The 15,378-nt window shown below is 33.2% G+C and overlaps 1 protein-coding gene across 5 annotated transcripts in view; it reads left to right on the top strand.

The window, feature by feature from the left end:
• bma (SCY1-like protein bma) overlaps positions 1 to 12,732 on the top strand; it is a 144,162-nt gene extending 131,430 nt beyond the window's left edge. For all 5 annotated transcript variants that reach the window (XR_012455931.1, XM_074120181.1, XM_074120180.1 and 2 more), the window contains one exon: positions 8 to 12,732. Coding sequence is in view for 4 of the 5 variants with exons in the window: in XM_074120181.1 (XP_073976282.1) it covers positions 8 to 39 (32 nt within the window). In the remaining variant the exon portion in view is untranslated. The remainder of the gene's footprint in view (positions 1 to 7) is intronic.
• Positions 12,733 to 15,378: the final 2,646 nt, after the last annotated feature.

Here is a 15,378-nt window from a genome sequence, read left to right as displayed (position 1 = left end):
TTTCCAGTATCAACTATTTTCTGGAAGAACCTAAGTTGAACCAAAATAAATTATGAATGAGTAATATAAACTAGACAGGACAAGATAATAGTAAAATAGTTGAGGATCTAAGATGCGAGAACTTGTGGCGTTCCGGCTCCCTAACTGGTGACAATTCATCCTACTGCTGGCACACTCTTTGATCTCATCGCCCGTTACCGCTAGATTTTTGGTTTTTAAATAAATTATTCAATTTCACCATTACTCCTAACTTTACAATATTTGTGTTGTGAGTTTTCTTTGACAAATATGTGTATATTTTGTAATTATATCATTCATTAAAAGAATAATTATAGAAATGTTGATAATGAATTTGGACAGATTGGACTTTGCAATGTGCAATTGTGGTTGCATTTTTGTGGGAGTTTGGACATAATTCTAATATAATAACTAATTTATTTCTTATGTGAGACAATCCTCTTATTATAAGTAAGCAATCTTCTTATCCGGCCTGGAAGACCAAACAGTCTACTCCGTCATGTGGCCAACTCTTGTCAATTCTAGGTTGTTAACAAAATTGTTTAATATTAAAACAACGGTTTCTTTTCAAGATCATTCGGCTTGAATCTATTACTTCAAATACTCGAACTTCCACTTCGTCTTCATTTACTCTCCTCCTTGGCTCTAAATCATAATGTTCAACGTGCCTCCTTTGAGGAAATGAATTATTGACCCGGAATCTCATAATTATGCTGAGGTAAAAATTCTTATTTCCTCCCATTTTGTTAAATTTTTCATAGTGAAACGGGAATGTGGGATAGCTGCAAAATCAATATGCTCAGGACCTTATTTCGGCTGAAAGGAAGTTAGCTAACTTTTTGGGCTGGGATTGCACTGAACTCGGGAAGAGTTCTGAATAAAGAGGCTTTTCCTTTCGTCACCTAAGAAAAGAAATACCTGTTCACAGTTCACAAAGCCAGCACTTATCAATGCCAATTATTTTCTGAGGTTTTTTTTAGTGCCGCCACATCGCAAACTAGCGTAAGATCTCACCAGTCCAAAAGCTCCAAGAGCCTCAAAGTCCAACTTCTAGTCCAATCTTGGATGCATCTTGGATCACCTTTTATCGGCTCATATTTAGGCTGTGATACCCACAGGGTCGCTATGATTTATCAAGAAGTGGTTAGCCCACTTCTCTAACCAGAATAAAGACAAAACTTTGATGACTTCATGAATGGATACGCATCCAATTCTCAACATTCATATACCTTTCTCAGTATACAACTTTTGCATTCAAGAATATTAATATTTGTGTTTCTTTTAATTTAATTGTATGGAAGAAATATTAGTCCTTTAGACATTGATATTTGGTACTTCAATTTTCGGCGGGCCTGGATATCGATTTCTATCTGATTTTACTCGTTTCATCGCTCTGATCACTTCTTACATACGAGAACTCGTAGGACTCCTTAAGTTCTGCAAGCCTCTTAAACTACTACCGAACTTAATTTCCCCATTACCTTATCTTACTTGACCAAAGCATTACCACAAGTTTCTGTCTTTATGAAGCAAAGCTTTACGATCAAGCAGAACAATTTTGTTAACGACCTAGATCTTCCTTCTAAAATGGAACTAATTTAGATATTCTTAACAATTATCTGCATGTTTCCATTCAAATTCACTAGATAACTATTATTTCTATAATTAGTTCACACTATCTTCTATCTTTGTCGGCAAACTGTTTGCCTTCTCACTGTGTCTATATCTGCTGCAATTTGTCGCAAAGAGATCTGTATTTGGAATTTATATTTTATTTCTTGATCGAAGAAAAAAAAGACACACATTTTACAATTAATAATATGAGACTAATGATCTTTTAGAAATAAAATTTTTAAAAAAGGAAAGAAAGGAAAAAGAAAAAATATTTTTGGATTTTGTCAAAATGTCAATTGCATTTATACAAAGTTAGAAATTTCGTCATTTCCGTTTCCCTAGCTAATGTTTTTATTTATTTATTGATTATGTAAAATTTAACTGCATTAACAAAGCACAACTAAATCAATTAAATTGTCCCAAATTTGAAATTTCCCTGAGGTGAAAATAATTGTAAAGGGATTTAGAAAACGTTTGGCATTCACAATACAAAAGGATATTGATTGCATAGAAACCTTTGATTGCTTTATTTTGGTCAGTTGCCCAGTTGGTGGGATGATTACCAACGGAAGTTGATGGGTAGGTGAACAACTCAGCAGCTTCCTTTCTAAACTGCGACGGCTTCATTGCACTTCTTGCTGACTAAAATACCGTCTTACTCTAGATTCTCCATAAAACTCTTTCTCCAAATAGCTCCTTCTTCAGACTACTTTCTGCCTTGGTCACTCGCAAAGGTAAGAAGTCTCGTGAGTGCAAGACAACTAACTGCTCATTCAGATATATTGGCGCTCCAATTTCTAACTAGATCAGCGACATTTATATGTTATATGAAAATATGTTAATTTTATCATAGCGCAGGTTGTTGCCAAAGTTGATTTCTCTCTAGATTGCTTTATCTCTCTCTTCCGCAAGGCTCTAGCCCCACCAGCACTCCAAGGTGTACCCTTGTAAGCGCAGCAATAAGGCTGATGCCGACATGGCAAATGCTATACGATTAGGTGAAAACGGGCGTAGTTTTGGTGGACCCCATTGATAGAATACCTCTTAAATATAGCTTCGTCAAGCACTTTAAAGCACGGTAGGACAGTTGTATCAAGTGTTGATCGTCAAAAACTGCACGGAAAAGCGTAACGTTGAAAAACACCCGACTTTGACCATTTTTTTCTCTTTTTCTATAAAAGTCAAAGTTCCCAATTTTTCTTTAAAGTATAGGGCAAATACTCGTTTATAAGAGTTATTTCTTTACGCAACAAACCAGATATGTGATAGATTTCGAGAAAAAAGAAGCTAAAGATAAGTTAAAACGGTATTTTCAGAAAATGTTCTTGTAATTGTTTTCTGTAAACAACGTAGCGCCTATTTTCATGAATGAGGTCATTCGATTCAGAATTTGATGAGCCTATAGTTCTGGCGACCACCTGTCAACTAAAGAATTGTCTAAACTACATTTAGGAGCCATTCTAATGGAGGATAGGCCAAAAAAAGAGAGTCCAGCTCCTCTCAGTTGCCACTATTTAGAGAAAAAAGGGATGATAACGGCGTTTAACGATGCTTCGACCCGCAACATGCCCGGGTAGACTTCTGTCAGCACAATGAACTGTGCTCCGATGTAGTGGACGTACATAACGGTTCTATTTTTACACTTCTAATCATCTCCAGTAAGAAAGTTTCTTTTATGAACGTAATAACTTTGTTTAGTTTTTATTATAGATCGTGTCCTCTAAGTTAGCTATAAGCTTTGCGGAAAATTTCGCCTTTTAATATATCAAACAGTTCCCCAGCTCATCCTGATGGTTACCAGGATTGGAGAGAGCTACACTTGCCTAGAACGCTTCTTAATTTGGAAAACCATCTTTTATCTGGAGAGGTGCTTCAGACACAAAGAATGGTTATTCATAAGTATGTCGGCTTCCATCTCTTCCTGAGTACCATTCCAAGAGTAGCTGGATGAGTTGTTTGATCACTGGTGTCTTATCCCAATTGGGAAGCACATAGATTGGAGCATATTCATTTGGGAGCACATACAATTGATTAGTTGTGGTGTAGAATACATAAATACGTCACCGTGTGACCCAAGAAACCAATAAAATTCAAAAATAGTTTTTTCCACGGCTATTTTGCTTCCAGCGATCCTCTAGCTCAAATAGTTTGCTGCTGATTGCTTCGAGTCCTTACCCTGAGGATATCAGCTGGCTAGATGCTAGCTGCATTGTGCTAGGACCTTATTACCGCAACAGTTTCGATAGATCTGTTTAAAGACCGCCTCAACGCGCATTGCAGCATCACTTGTCTAGCCAAAGAAGAAAAGAAGTCTGAAGAAGAGAGCCAAGTTCATTCTCCCCGCCCCCTCACCGTATTATTCCAAAAAATAAATTGAAGTTAACACCCCTTAAAGAAAGACTATGAGATGTAGTGACAATTTGTCCCGAAGTTAACATTCACCCGATACTGCTGTGATTTCTAAACAATCATTTACCAATTAAAATAAGGTACCTTCTCTTTTAATAATTATGCATAGTTTCTAAATGCACTCGCTAGCTGCACATACTGATCATGCTAAATTTAAAGAATAATTTTATTGAGAACCACAGTGATATGAGAAACTTTCAAGAGAAGGGAGAAACTAGTAACAATAATAATAATTTGTTAAAAGAGAAATAAACATTGGGGCAATTCTATTATTACACAAAAAGAAACACACACATTCTGTTAGTGCCTTTTTAATGAAAATTGTATTTAAAAAAAAGCTAAATATACAAAAAACGTAAATTATATATAATATATTGTAATCAATATTTTACATATGTTGGTACATAACTGGCAATAGGGGAGCGCATATTTTTGTAGGGCAAATTGTGTTTAGTTTTCATTTTCGTTCAGTAATTTCAGTTTCCATTCGGCACATTGCGATTTGCTTTCTAATCTCTGTTGACTGAATTCAACAGCTGACGTCAATTGTAACCAAAAGAGAATACAAACAAAATTTTATTAAAAAAAATTTACTGTTGTGTAAATTAAATACTACTGTTTATATATCACTTAAAATATAAGTTTATTCCCTTGATATATAATAATTACTTATGTATTTCACTCTATTTTGAGATTTTTAAACAAACCAACCAATAATAAATTGCAAATTTATTTTGGCACTTAGAAGTATTTCACTCAAATTGTAAGGCTAAAATGGCTTTTAAATGGATAATGCACATCTAATCTTAATAATAATGTGAATAAGAATAACAGTGGACACAGTATTTATCTCAAATGAATTACCATCGAATTCACTGTTTAATCTGTTGAATAATTTATCTTTAATTAGAGTTTTGGTTTTATCTTTAATTAGAGTTTAGCACGAATGCGTTTAACTTGAAAACAATTTTTCAATGCGGTTTGCGCCAAACTAGAAACTCCACGTTATTTTTTCCGTCTAAATCACAATGATTTTTCAATGTTAGGTTTCAATCTGGTCGACCAAATCGAATATTAGGGTGTGCTAAACTTGAAGAACACAAAGCGAACGATGTAACACATAATTGGTAACAAGGCTTTTAGCTGAACATAGAATAGAACCAACTTTTCTGTTTAATCTGTCCTATATTTTCGCTTCAACAGATAAATGCCAACTTTATTTTTATTTATAATTCCCAAAATTAATGTTTCCTTGCATTCTCAGGCGCTCCGCCGTGAAAGATGGTTTTTCAAGCTAAACTCCAAAGGAAAAGTCGATTTAAGAACTTATCCAATACTTTGTACCTATCCTTACTCACTTTTAGTGGTCCATTTAAATTTAAAAAAATAACTTTTTCCCCTTAAACCAAGGACAATAAAAATATTATGGAGCACCCCCAAGTGTTGTACTAATCTACACTTATTAGATAACCTATATAGCAATTTAATGTTGTAAATTTAAACAAAAATTATAATAAAAGTAATAAAATGTTAAATTAATTAAAAAACAATATAATAATATAAACATTAAACTTTTAATTGTTGAGATGTATTTATAGAGACATTGTACATTTTGGAAACCAAATCACTCCTTCTAATCCCAAATACTTTGCACCCAAGTGTCTTCCAAAATTGAAATGAAAATAATAAAAAACGTTTGATTCTATTAAATGTTATCCATTTTTCAAATTTTAATGTTTATATTTAGAAGATTTAAAACATATATAAATATAATTAAAATGACGAGATACGAAATCCAACAAAGAGCAAAGTAACTTTCAATTAAATTTAGTAACTTTCACAATTAAACAGCTGCGATTAATAATTAAAATTCAGGATAAACACACTGAATTCATTTATCTGAATGTTAAGTTTTTATTTTGATGGCGGACTTCCGTAGTAATGTAATTATTATAATAATTTCTGAGGCCTAAACACAGTAGGAGATCAACAAATGGCCGAAAGTCGCACTGTATGTGTCTTCAATTAAAAACAGATTAATTTCAAAATTAAAGCCAAAATTTGGAAAATTTTCTACCCAGATTCCCTGCAAGAGAGAAACTAAAAAATTAACTAATTAATTTTGTTTGTTTTAATACAAAAGTAAAGATTAAATATGTTAAGTGGCAAGACCACAGGTTGTTCGAGAAGGCTCTCCTTATTTCGTACAAAATGAATTTATCACTTTGTTCTTTTCTGAACGTTAATCAGAATATAAAATGCTAGACATCCCAATTTGTAGTTTTGTTTTTTTTTTTAATTTTCAAGATTAAAAGACAAAACAGAGTTTACAAATCAATGGGAGCTACAAATTATTATTTTAAGGCCCTCGGAAGTGATACTTAATTGCAAAACACAGTAAGAAGCTTCCATCTCTTAACTCGAGTTTCCTGAATTTCTTGAGTTCTTATACCACTTGAAGCTGCAGTTCCGTTGAATTTCACATTCCGCGCATAATAGGACGATCTGAGTTTGTTCATTCAAAATTGGTAAACTCAACTGGAGTTGGCCGTCGGCCATTTTGAAAAATTCAGATCAACAGTTTAGTACTTACAGTATTACCCATGAACAGAGAGAAAAATTCAGTTTGTACGAAATCCTCTGCAGTTCTGGAACCCCAGTATATGTAAAGGAGCTGTTCGACTTTAATGGACATATCTCTGAAGAGTCTTCAGCTTTTGGAAAATGTTAATGTCAGAGAGACTCTCTAAGAGATAAGCTCCTACACCAGCGATGGTCTGCTTTCTGAAAGTTGCAATCTTTATTCGCAAGTATCTTCTTATTGTGCAGCAATTGAGAGTAAAAGGTCGAACAGCAGCCTCTCAGATCATAATCCAGTTCTTTTTATATTAATTGTTAAGCATTTATCGATAAGAAAAGCTTATAATGGGCTGTATTTAAAGATTGAGAGTGATTACAACTCTTAATTACCACAAACAATGAAATTGAAATTTATTAATGTTCCATCAGGAAGTTACAAAAGTTGTGTGTGCACAAGAACAAATTGTTATTTCATTAAGTACTTAAATATAAACAACTGTTGTGGTCATTAATAAGTTACGACTAAAGATCCCTAATTTGCTTCATTTAGTGTACCCTAAATAAAGGCGGAGGTTTTCAGGGAAGATATAAGACCAGCCTTGCTGGCTTATCTCAATCTCAATCTCAATTAGTATTGAGGTATCTCAATTAGTCTCGCAGTTAAGCCCTGACAGATTCATGAAATCTTACATTCATAGATTCCTGTCCTAGAGTGTCATCTTTGATATCATAGATTCCTTAGTTTTTCAAGCCCAGAAAAGTACATTTTCTGGAGAAAAAATCAAATAATGTATTAGGGAGTTAAGTAGAAAATCTATACCAAATTTCGTATTAATAACGATAGATACTAGTACCTCCAATCAAATTATTGTGCATTATTTTCTTGTACAACAACTTTTGCAACAAACTGGTGACCCAAAAAAGACAAGCTATTAACAAGCTAGCACATGTATGTAAGAATGGTTATGATGTACTTAAAATATTTGTACTTGTTATTTACACGAGGTAATTTAGGTTTCACCTGTTTTCTAGTCACATTAAGTTGTTTGCTCAAAATGTAAAGAAAGAGAAAGATATATCTGACAAAGAGAATTTATTTTCAAGTGAAAAGTAATTTCTTTTTTAATAAATTAGTTTAATTTAATGAGGTTTTCTGCCAGATGGCAAAAGGGATATTGCTAAAAGACAATCTACACTTAGACAAGTCGCTAAAAATTGTTTTCCTTTTTTGTGGCGTTATCAATAAGTTTGCTTCTCTATCTTTCAACAAACTTTTTGCATACTCTTCAAAAATGGAAAATAAATTTTATATCATATAAAGAATAAATAATAATACATGCAACCTTCATGGTTACTTAAAACTTAACTTCTAACTTCTAAAAGAAACACAAAAATAGAAAATTAAAATCTCCCTGGTCTTATAGATTTGGGTTGATCTTCGTAGATCTTCTCTCTGCTGACCTAGAGACCTCGACCAATCTACATGGCCATCTTGTGATTAGACCACATCTTATTCTATATTCTTTCAAATCTAATTTTCAATTTTAAAAAAAGCAACTTTTTTTTACACTTTCGTTTTTAAAAGTTTGTTTTTCATATTTCCATTGATGGCTGCTTGTCCTACAACATTAAATAATTTTAATTATTCAAAGGAACTTAATCGTGAGACATCACTATTGCTGGTTAGGTTGTAGTAATAGCTGGATATCGAAAAACTGACTCGTTGGCAGTGCTTACCTTTACTATTTAGGAAGAAAACTGTAATATCGTTGATTTTGTCTCTCGAGGACGTTTGCAATGTGAGATCAGTCGATTGTAATAGCATGCAAATGTAGCAATTTCCATTGGATAAAAGGCCTGAAGCAGTCGTTTAATAGCATCTACCGCAGCGAAGTAAATATCACTGTTTGAAATGGTAGGCTATGCGACTGTCTGAAAAAAACAGCATGTTTGTACAAAATGTGCATGAGTGTGGGTTCTGATGGGTTCTTCGTCACCAGGTAACCTTTCACGTTAGCCTACCTTGATTTTGTTTGAGGTGCAGAGAGTGGACGTTTATCCCTTCCTGAAATTAAACAGCTCCTTCTTGCTGAAACAAACTCGCAGCAAATCTGGCCCGTCCAATCCTCCTTAACGCCTTAAGGACCTATACATAAAGTTCTTAACAATCCCACCGCCAAACACTTTCTCTGCTCGGTTAGTCACTATCGGAACATTCCAGTCAGTACCATTATTGGCGAATAAATATAAAGTCATTCAACTGCACCAATCGCCTCGGGTCACTAGGATTCTCCATCGCGATTGGTGGCAAGTCTTCAACCGAACATCACAGACAAGAGCTTAAGAATGAATTCTAGTTTTATGATTCAGCCCAAAAAATAACATATTTCCACTAACATATTCCGCAAAATGTCCTCCTTCAACCATCTTTCTCGGAACATTCCTTCCTGCAGAGTTCGAACCAACATCCTGAACAAAAATAGGACAAGCAGCCTTCTCCACAAGAAGACAAACCTCTCAAATGTATTACTGTTAAACACGCCCATGAAAACAAATCAAAATCAATGTGGCCGAAGAGAAGGGAATAACATGCTCAAAAATGTATTTGGTCCGTGGCATCAAACTTAAAATGATATGGTCATTTTCTGTTTTAACTTTATTATTATTTTTAAATTCAAATAGCCCTAATATTGCTGGCGCGCTGGTCCTTAGATTTCCTCTTTCTAGGGCCCTCTACAGCTCACTGTCTGCAGACAACAATACAGTGTTGTTCGTAGGGATACTGCCGTCAGTGCACTGAGAGGCGAAGATGACCTCAGATGTTTACGCGCCTTACATAATAATAATAAATTGACGTTAGCGAATGAAAAGGATTTACTTAAATAACTATAAAAAAGTTGCTCTTCGATTTATGTAAATAATCTGCTCTGTTGATCTCTGAAGATTCTGGTTGCTCTTTTTATATTTCATATTTCTGCGTGACAATGGGCTCTATTAATCTGTTGAGTTTGGAAACGTCTTTTAAGCAACATATGATTCGTGATGAAATGGAAGAAAGGGTTTTACGTAATCATTTTTTTACCTGTTACCAACATATAAAAATACAATATCAAGCCACTAATAAACAAATTCTCTTCTTCGCCGACAATCTATCAAAGGCGGATCCTTCTGGCGAGTTACTCAACAAATGCTATCAAAGTTCCACTTCAAGAAACTGACGGAACTTGGGCGAAAGCTGGCGCTGAACAAAAAGCTCACTTGTGTAAATAAAAATAAAATAAAAAACTCCTCTTTACCCCACCCCTTACCACCCCTCCATACTCCTCTGCCATTGAGCTTTTCTCCAATACACAAAAAACCAAAAACTGTCAATAAAGCCATATTACAATTGCCACTTAACAAAGCTCTAGGACACTACATTGTAACCACTAACTGCCGTAGATCCGGACGGACTAGATACTAGCTAAGAAGGGTTAGTGCGCTGAGGTACCACTTTAGCTAAACAAGGCAAAGACCCACTTTCTTGGCCTGGGGTTATGGGATTAAGCTAATTAAGCAAGCGCTTGTTGGCCTTTCATTGCCAGGGTGATGAAATGGAGGGTGGTTAGTGTAGAACCTAGTCCAGCAATTTTCAAATCTTAAATGGACCCGCAAAACACGTTCACCGTCACATCAAGTGCGAACAGCCTGAACAGCTGTCTGCGAAGCCACCGAAACTTAACTTTGCCAGAAGGTTTCAGAGATTAAAAGAGCCCAATTACAATCACAATCTAGATTTGTGGTTAAAACCTTCTTTCCTATTCTTATTACTGTTTAAGACTGGTAGGCAAACTAGCAATTGCTTTCTGATGCAGGTAGCTTTTGTAGAATAGAAACTAACTTCTAATGTACAAGAAGGTTCATCTAATAGACAGGCAGCTAACTTCTAATGAAATGGTAGCTTTTAATGGACTCGTAATTTCTTGTGTAAAAATAGCTTTTATTAACGGGTAACTTCAAAAGAACTGTAACCGAACCACAAGCTCTTCCATTCTAACATTTGAAAATCGTGTGTTGATGAACAGCGTTTCCAAATTTCCTCAATTTTCAGTTTCAAACAACCGCACGTTATCGGACAGCGAATGGCTGTGTTTTTAGGATTTTAAGAATAACGATTTGTTTAAGACAAACACCTGTAAATTGTAAATAAACAAATTTCTCAACGTCAATTGTAGGCACACAACTAGTTCAAAACGACTGTACCAACTAGAATAGATCAGTGCAATAATCGACTGCATCTGAGAGATGTGATCATTGCAATAATTGCACTATGTTTATTTTTCCACATTTTCTGTGCAGACTGCAGGAAAAGTAACATCTTGTTAGTGAAGATTCTAGTTCAGTGACTTCAACTAATTGTCTTGACATTTATTATTTGCCAGGTCTAGTCGCACTATTTCTACCAACTCAAAGATAAATTTCGTTTTGATTCGAGGATTAGGCAGACGTATGAGTCAATAAACGCAAAAGTTCTATTTGGCCAATTTAGATGATTAACGATATCTTTCAAAATATCTTGGAGTTAATTTCCTTTCTCTAGTTTCTGTTTACTTTGAATGCAAATCACTTCTCAAATCATTCCTAAATGAATCTCTAAAAATAGTTGGAAGGAAAAAATGTTGAAAACTGAACTGGACGACTGTTGTTTTAAACTTTTTTAGAGGATGTGTTTAATCCCTAGAGGCTTATTTGTGGGAGGAAGCCAAAACGGATCGGGCCCAATACAGAAGATTAGTGACCTTATAATGAAACATGCTTTGTCTTCTTCACTACTGTAACATACCTTATTGCCTTCTCAAGATTGATGCTTTATAAACACTGTTCAAGTGGCTATCAATATGAGTTTGGTTGTATTTTTAAGAAATACTAAACCTAATCTCGTCACACCGCAAACAATCTGCTGTGAGATGAATCATTGTTTCCCCCCTCTACCATACAAATTGTACAAAATGACCAATGTGAGTAGCCATTATTTATTAGTGTCAGCTTAAACCACCATACTCGGGGATCTACCAGTCGTCTGGGAGATGCCCGCAACAAACTACCCTCATACCTCCGAGCTCATCCTTAAAGTGAAGCCTATTCAGACAAACATGTGTCCAAACAAATCAGCAGGTTCGGAACCAAAAAATGAAAGATAGACGCTTATAGAGAACCTAGGTGTTCTCTAACTTTTCATCTCCTAAATCTGCAGAACGTCCTTGGTAGAAAATCTTTCATGATGCACAATTTTGTATGCTAACAAATGTTTTTGTTTTGGGATTAGCAAACATGAGTAGGTATGGACCCAAATAATGCAACAGTTCTCCACATCTATTTAATGCAACGTTTTAGTAGTTGATTAGATCATTACCTCTACAGTCCCCTCGTAACACAACGAAAATAGGGTTAAGTTTGTTGAAATAGTGAGACTCGAAGTCGAACTCGGCAGCGTTAATTTAAAAAATAAATATAATTAGTTGAAGTTATTGATCTGATCTGAAATCTCAAAGCAAGTGTTCCATTTTCAACTTTTTGCACTCAAATGTTTTGAAATCGTTCATAACTTTTGTAGATAATTATAAAAATACTTTCAGAATAACAATGTTTCAAAAAAATTAATAGAATTTTTTTAGTTAATAAAGTCTAGTTCGATTTTATAGATAAATTAGGAATTTTTTTGATTCTCTCTTTGTAAATTAATGTACTTCCAATAAGAGGAAAGAAATGCATGCAATAAATTCTATTTACATCTCTATAAAATACACATATATATATATAATATATGTACCAAGTGTAAATAATAATTTTAATAAATATACAATAAATTATATATTTTCAAAGCAAGTATTCTGTGAGGAGGATAGATTTACAATACCTGTCACCAAAGAAATGTTCCTCGTAAGGGTAATGACGTCAGTGCATGATAATGACATGTTTATTACTTAAATTGAATACTTCATTGTTGCCTATGTTGTGAGATTTGTACCATCCCCGACACCCACTAAAACTATGTAAAGAAAAAGAAGAAGAAAATTATAATAAAATAGTGAAACTGAGAAACATCAAATACAATAAATGAAATTAAAACAATCACCTGTTGTTGACTTGAAAATCTTCCTTAAATATTGATTATGGCGCCAAGTCAATGTCTGGCATATACACTGCACCTCTCCCTCTCATGTAGCCATACAAATATTTATACACAAAAAAATCATTGGTGCTACTTCCGACTTTTCCAACTATCGTAACTAAAAATATTAAAAGGCGAAAAATTTATTTATAGGCTGATTTATGGGATTTTTACGCAAAAATCAATTTTTTTCATCTTAGACTGAGCAGTGGAGATTTAAAAAGTAATAAAATAAGTAAAAGAAAATTACAAAATAAAAGAAACAAACAAAAACCAAAGTAGTTGTTTTTATTGTTAATAAACAATAAATTAATAATATATTAATAAAGGTTCTGTCGGTTAGGTTATGTCCTCGATAACGAACGAATGATTGGTGAAACATTAATAAAAATAATGATTAATTAATAATAATTGTTTTTTCAACTATTAGCAATGATGTAAACATTTACAAAAAAAAAGTAATCGCCTATTTTTTCAGGCGGGGCTCAACGTCCAACTACCAATCAGGTGTCGTGGACGGAGGCGACTTTACTTTACCGAATTGTAAAGAAAAGTTACCTATATAAATGATAAAGATCGCAATGTTCTAATGATAATAGTTAAACATACTTTACTGTAAATTTCTTTTACTTATTATAAAATCCAAGGCCTAAGACCGGGAATCGAACCCAACACCACAATACATTGTAAACATTTATATTACGATACCAAATGATATTACCACAGAAACTACGGCTAATTTATTTCTATCAAATGCATGAAAATAGTCTACCATAAGAAATTCCAGTTTTTGAAATAGGAAAAAAAAAAAAAAAACTAAAGTTCTATTCCCTGACGAGAATATATCGTAACACTTGGGATGTAAGGCACACAGTAACAACATTCAGCGCCACTATCCAGCGAACGTTACTAACTGGGGGTGCTGCCATCTAGCGGATTGATTCCGAGGTTAGGCAGCTGCCATACAGACGTTCTACGAACAATTTTCTGCATGTCTTCAGTGATGTAATCTAGCGAACAGTTCCATAACATAGTTAGCGTTAAAGGCCCCTGACACTTAGTTTTTAAAGCCTAAACTGAATTTTAAAATCTCTGTACCGAAAATTCACTCTCATATTTCCATATAATATAGCACATATAGATTACTATACTACGAACATTTATTGATTACATTATATTATCGTATGTATTTCGATAGATTATAAGGATTATTAAATATCTGTAACGAGAGAACATGTCGAGCAGTGGGAAATGCACCGAAAAAGTTAGCAACCGTCAGCTTTATAAATGATATAAACCACAATGTTCTAGTGAAAATATTTATTTTTAATTTAAACAAAAAAAAAATTACTTTATTTTCAATCGACCACTTTCTGCAAAAATGATCCTGTCGCAGTAAGAACTTCAAATTAAATTTAAATTTTAAAAAAATAAATTTTTATTATTTTTTTTATTTATTTCATAAATTAAAATATCTCTCTTGGTAAATAAGATATATAAAACGGGTAAATTTTGGCGGTTTTGCAATTCCTTCAAATTTCAAACCTTAATATCTCTTTTCGTATTTTTCAGATTTCAATAAAGTCTTTACCAAATTTTATTGAATAGTCTGCTTTATAACTTTTATCGATTGCAGTGATAACAGTTAGGGCCTGTGTTATCTAATCAATTCTATTAAATATTAATGAAAAGTTAATCAAGTAAAATTACCTAAATAATATCAATAAAGTATTAATGAAATTTTGGGTACTTGCTGATTTGTGTACCGTTTTTGCGTTTAAGCAACTCTTGTGCTTAACTTTTTAAAAAGTAACTTTTTGTTAAAGTTATAATACAATATTTATACGATAATCAAACTCATCTCACGTTAAAAAGTTTTCACTTTATAGAACAGAAAAAAACTGTAACACTAAATATCTCGTTTTCTGCTCGATAGATTTTTACTAAAATTTGCACTTATATATACAATAGTAGTCTCCATATAGAGATAAATTATAAACAAAATCTATCGAGTAGTTTTCTAAATAAATAAAGTTAAAAATTTTACTTTATAGAACAGAAACAAATTTTAACACTAAATATTTCGTTTTCTGCTCGATAGATTTTTACTAAAATTAACACTATTATACACAATAGTAGTCTCCATATACAGATAAAATATAAACCGAATCTATCGAGTAGTTTTCAAGATAATTGAAGTTAAAATATTCTTTGTATAGAACAGAAAAAAAAATTACCCTAAATATCTCGTTTTCGGCACGATGGATTTTTACTAAAATTTACTCAATTATGGACAATAGTAATCTCCATATTCAGATAAATTATAAACTAAATATATCGAGTAGTTTTTGAGATATTTGAGGTTAAACTGTTTACTTTAAAGAACAGAAACAAACATCAACACTAAATATCTCCTTTTCTGCTCGATAGATTTTTACTAAAATTTACACAATTATACAAAATAGTAGTCTCCATATACAGATAAAATATAAACCGAATCTATCGAGTAGTTTTCGAGATATTTGAAGTTAAAATTTTCTCTTTATAGAACAGAAAAAAACATTAACACTAAATATCTCGTTTTCTGCACGATGGATTTTTACTAA

Source organism: Rhodnius prolixus, unplaced genomic scaffold, assembly GCF_049639745.1.
Source record: "Rhodnius prolixus isolate KJV_2025 unplaced genomic scaffold, Rpr scaffold_2, whole genome shotgun sequence".
Lineage (NCBI taxonomy): Eukaryota > Metazoa > Arthropoda > Insecta > Hemiptera > Reduviidae > Rhodnius > Rhodnius prolixus.
This window is presented reverse-complemented; position numbering and strand designations above follow the sequence as displayed.